Source organism: Plasmodium reichenowi, chromosome 14, assembly GCF_001601855.1.
Source record: "Plasmodium reichenowi strain SY57 chromosome 14, whole genome shotgun sequence".
Classification (NCBI taxonomy): domain Eukaryota; phylum Apicomplexa; class Aconoidasida; order Haemosporida; family Plasmodiidae; genus Plasmodium; species Plasmodium reichenowi.
In genome coordinates this window covers 791915-797336 of record NC_033659.1, presented here as the reverse complement: position 1 = coordinate 797336, position 5422 = coordinate 791915, and the positions used below count along the sequence as shown (strand labels likewise).

The 5422-nt window shown below is 20.9% G+C and overlaps 1 protein-coding gene across 1 annotated transcript in view; it reads left to right on the top strand.

Annotated features, from left to right (window-relative positions):
• Nucleotides 1–1386: 1386 nt before the first annotated feature.
• Nucleotides 1387–5422, top strand: part of PRSY57_1419400 (hypothetical protein) — a gene marked incomplete at both ends in the record, with an annotated part of 4494 nt that continues 458 nt past the window's right edge. The window contains one exon of the mRNA XM_012909806.2: nucleotides 1387–5422. This exon is cut by the window's right edge and continues 458 nt beyond it. Coding sequence (XP_012765260.2) covers nucleotides 1387–5422 — 4036 coding nt within the window.

The window sequence follows — 5422 nt, the reverse complement described above, 5'->3', positions numbered from 1 at the left end:
TGGAACTTTCTTAGCTATATAGAATAAAAAAAAAAAAAAAAAAAGAAAAAAGAATATGAACTATTCAGGTAAATTTTATTTAATATATATATATATATATATATATTTTTCTAAAACATGAACATTCATAGTTTTTTATATTTTGAAATTTATTAAGTATGATTTAAAAATATATATGTATATATAATATAAATTATTTTTTTGTTCAGAATTTTTATGTGTAAATAATATGAGTATTAATTTCTATATTATATATATATATTTATATATATATAAGGAATATTTTTTTTATTTTAATAAAGGATTTATTTTATTTCCTTTTGCTTACAAAAATTTAATAAATAATAAAATTTGTATAAATATTTTTTATAATATACCGTTGTTTATTCGTTATACTATAAATGATAACATATAATATATATATATTCTTTTTTTTTTTTTTTTTTTTTTTAAAGGATTATTTATCATACACATAAATTGGTTAGTTTCAAATATATAATTGAAATAAATTAATAAAATTAATTTTCTTCGTTGTTTTAGTTTTTTGCTTTCGTTTCATTTTTTCTTTTTTTTCTTTTTTTTCTTTTTATTATCTCATTATATTTATTATCAATGTCTAGAATATGTTTACGAAGTTTCTGTCTATAGTAGTTACATTATATGTCATATTCTTTCTATGAGATATAAAAAATTAATATTATTATAATATATATATATATATAAAGCATTTTCATTATATATTGAATATGTACATTTTGTGAAAATATTTTGTATGTTCTAGTAGATTATATAATAATATATACTTTAGTTTAAACTTATTACTAAAGATATTTTTATGAAATTCATTTTAATATAAAAATTGGTTTTTTTTTTTTTTTTTTTTACTCACATATATATATATATATATATATATATATATGTAGTTATATAGACACATTTAATTTGTTATAGTATTAACCCTTTTGAAGAACTTATAAAAGAAGTATATTTAGATAGAGAACTGGGTATAAGTTAAATTAATCACATAATACTCTTTTATTTGTTTTAATAGTTTTGTATTCCATTTTGTTTCATTAATATGTTAATATAAAAGATATTATAAACAAATAAATAAATAAATAAATATGTATATATATATATATATATATTACATAAGATATAAGAATAAAAGTGCAACACAATTTTTATGTGTCTTATATTAGTACCAATTTGTAAATAGTATGCAACATATATACATATATATATATATATATATATATATATATATATATATATAATATTTAGATTTATATATTTGAATTAATATAGTTTGTACAAATAAGCAAAACCATCTTACATAGACTCATTTACCCTTAAAAAATTATCATAATATTCGTGCGACGAAACATGAACAATATAATAAACAAAATTGACCCTAATTTACAAAAGAAAGAAAAGGGTTATATAAATATTAATTTCAATTTTAACGAAACAAAAAACGATATGGAAAAAATATCTTATACACAGAAAAATGAGATATCTGATAAAATTGTACATAATCAAGATTTATCAGATAATATTCATTACATAAACAATTATTTAACTAGCATTTTTGATTCTGGAAAACGTAAAGAATCGTGGGATAATCTTTTTTATAGAACCAATATAATAAAAGAAGAAAAAGAAATGGAAGATGATAAAAATAGTACATTATTATTACGAGGTCCGACCAAAAATTATAATTTGAACACTGAATTGAAGCTGGATGATACATATGAATTTGAGATACCTGAACATGAGAATGAAAAAAAAAAATTTGATTCTATAAATAATACCTTAAATACAAAACATTCAGAAAATATAGATAATGTAGAAAATATAGAAAATATTAATAATATGGGAAATGTTCAGAATGATGAATTTTTATATAATGAATTTATTTTCAGTGGACATCCAAATATAGAATTGAAAAAAGCAAATACAACAGTTGTTAATAATTTAAATAAAGAAGATGTTTTAAAACAGGGAATTATGTATCATGATTTTCATTCATTTAATAACAACAATTTTGTTGATGGGTGGTGGTTTAGAAGAAATCAAGAAATTGATAAAATTCCAAAAAATGAATATTTAGAACATTCTATAAAAGACTCATACGAAAAAACAGATTATCCATTTTTTAATGAGAATTATATAAAAAATGAGGGAAATTATACAAACCATACAATTGATAATATTGTAGAAGAGAATGAAAATGACAACATGCTATTTTTATTGAATGAGAAAAGTAACATACAAGAAATTATAGATTCAAGCAATAAATACAAAAATATGATTCATATGAAAAGAGAAAATATTTCAAAGAAGGATCCAAATGTATATGATAATTTTCCTACATATAATAAGAATATAATAGACACCAATTCAAATATGAACATTTCTAATGGGAAGAATTTAAATGAATCTCAAAAAATGGACATGCAAAATGAAGATATAAAACTTATTCAGTTGATGAATAAAATGTTGCAAGAAAATGAAAAAACTGATACCAATTTTAAGAGTGCTTTTAATTATGCCAATGGTTCTGAATTGAATGTAGATAATAAAAAGAAGTTGGATATGCAAAATGGGAAATTATATCAGAATAATTGTAATTTAAGTAATAATAATAATAATAATGATAATAATAATATGGATATACATCATAATATGGGGGAATATAATAATGTAGAGATATATAATACAAATTTTAATATTGATAAAAGGAATGGTGATATATTAAAATACTCTAATACCGACATTGTGTGGGAAGAAAATATAAAAATCTTGGATTCAATAAGTAGGGATTATTCTAAAAATGCTATGCATTGTCCTTCAAACAATACAGAAATGAAGCAAATTTACAAAAATGATGATAATGGAGGCAACATATTATTGGAGACTTTGAAAAACAATATAAAGTTATTATTAGAAAATGAGAAGGATGATAATGTATTAAGTGAACATATTATACGCACTCTAGATGATTATAATAAAAAAAAAGACGCTTATATGGACAAGAACAATAGTAGCGATTATAAAAATAATAACTGTCTTAATATGAATAGTAGAAACATCCGTAAGGATTATATATCAAATGTGAATTCTAATATGATGAAGGAGAATATTACAAATATACAACATGATATAGAATTAAATCATAATTATGAAGAAAAAAGTATGAAGAAAAAAGGGAATGATAATAATATTTTATGTAGGGGAAATATGTATGAGAGTTTAATATTCCATAACAATTCTGATAAAACGAATATGCATAATAATAATAGTAATGGTAATAATTTGAAGGGTTCCTTGTTAGATGCTTATGTTATTGATGATAAAGTACAGCTTAAAAATAAAATTTTAGGAAATCAAAACAATATGGAATATTTTCCCAAGTGTGCTGAAGAATGTATGGATATGGAGAAACGTAAAAAATTGAAACTTGCAGAATTGTGGAAATATAATTCTGGGGGTGAAAAAAATGAGACAGTGCTGAATATAAATAATGTTCATATTGATAATAATAATAATAATAATAATGGTGATGGTAGTGTTGTTATTCTAGGGCAAGAAAAAAAACATGAACCTAAAATGGATATGTACAAAAGTGGAAAACCTTTTTACGACATAGATAAAAGAGCTCATTTGAAGGAAGAGTACATTAAATTATTAGGAAACGAAAATGTATACGAAACAAAAAAAAAATCCCATTGTAGTGTTTCTAAACAAACTGAGAATGTGCCCAAGGTAAGAAATGCAAAAGGTTACAATGATTTATTTATGAAAATACAAAACATAAATGAATTAAATTTAGACACATATTATAAGGATGAAGAGAATAGATATACTGATAGGAAAAAACTAGAATGTATGAATGAAAATAAGTCTGAAGAATTTATAAAAATAAAAAAAGGGAATAGTAGCCCTTATGATGAAGCTTTTAGTTTTTTGTGTGGATATATAGGAAAAAATATTAATGAGTATAAGAAAGATGATGATGATTTTAACAATATGGATATATATAATAATAATAATAATAATAATATTAATAGGAATAACAATATTAATAATTATAGTAATAATTATAGTAATAATTATAATAATAATTATAGTAATAGTTATAGTAATAGTTATAGTAATAATTATAGTAATAATTATAGTAATAATTATAGTAATAATTATAATAATAATTATAATAATAATTATAATAATAATAATAATAATAATAATTATAGTAATAATTATCGTAAAAATTATATTAATAACAATAGTAATAATTGTAGTAATAATTGTAGTAATAATTGTAGTAATAATTATAGTAATAATAGTAACAATAATTCTTCTTATTATCATCATTTAAATGATTCTATAAAAAATGAAGAAAAAAAAGAAGTAATGTTTGACGAAAATATAAATAAGAATGAATCATGGGGTTTTGATAAAGACGGGAGTTATAAGTATCTAAAAAATAATAAGTTTGAAAGCGAGAAATATAATGGATATATAATTAAAAGAGAGGAAGAAGATAGTTGTCTTAAAAGTAAGAGTTTGTGTTTTAATAAATATAAAAGGGAACATGGGAATTATCATAAAGATAGTGATCTCTTTTTATATAAGAATGAATCAGGATTAGGAAAAAGAGTTGATAATAATAATAATAATAATAATACTAATAATTATAATTGTAGTAGTAGTAGTAGTAGTGCTTTTAATTTTTCCAGTAGAAAAAAAGACAACCCTTTTCTTTCCTTTCATAAAGGTGGGAAAGACGCAGATGATAAGGATAGTATTTCTAATGTATCTAGTATGAACATGTATAAAAACAATACATTTTTTGTAAAAGGTAGATATAGTAATAATTATGAAAATACGAAAGTTGTCGAACGTGCAAAAGAGGAAATTTGTAAAGGACGAGAGAAGAATGGGAATAATAAAAATGATGTGGATAATCATTTGAAATATAAAAGCATGATATCTAATTTAAAAATGAAAAAGAAACAAAGTACAGATATAATAAAAGAATTAAGTAGTGAAGAAGTAAAATCCTTATTAACAGTACAAGATGAAAATAGTTTGGAGATATTATTAGAATCTCTTTATGAAGACAGGATATTACCATTGTTATTTAATATAAAAGGTAGGGCAGATGAATATGAATATAGAGAAATATTAAGAAATAATATAAAAACAGCATATAGTTTATATCCAGAGAAATATATAGTAAAACTGAATGAAAGTGGTGATGATTATATAATATATTTTACTAACAAGAAAGTATCAGAGGATTATTTTATGTCTATAAATAATTTAAAGGATATATATAGTTCAAATTTATGGAAGCAATTTGAAGAGTATTTAGAGGAAATATCTAAATCAGAGGATGCAACCTTGTATACATTTT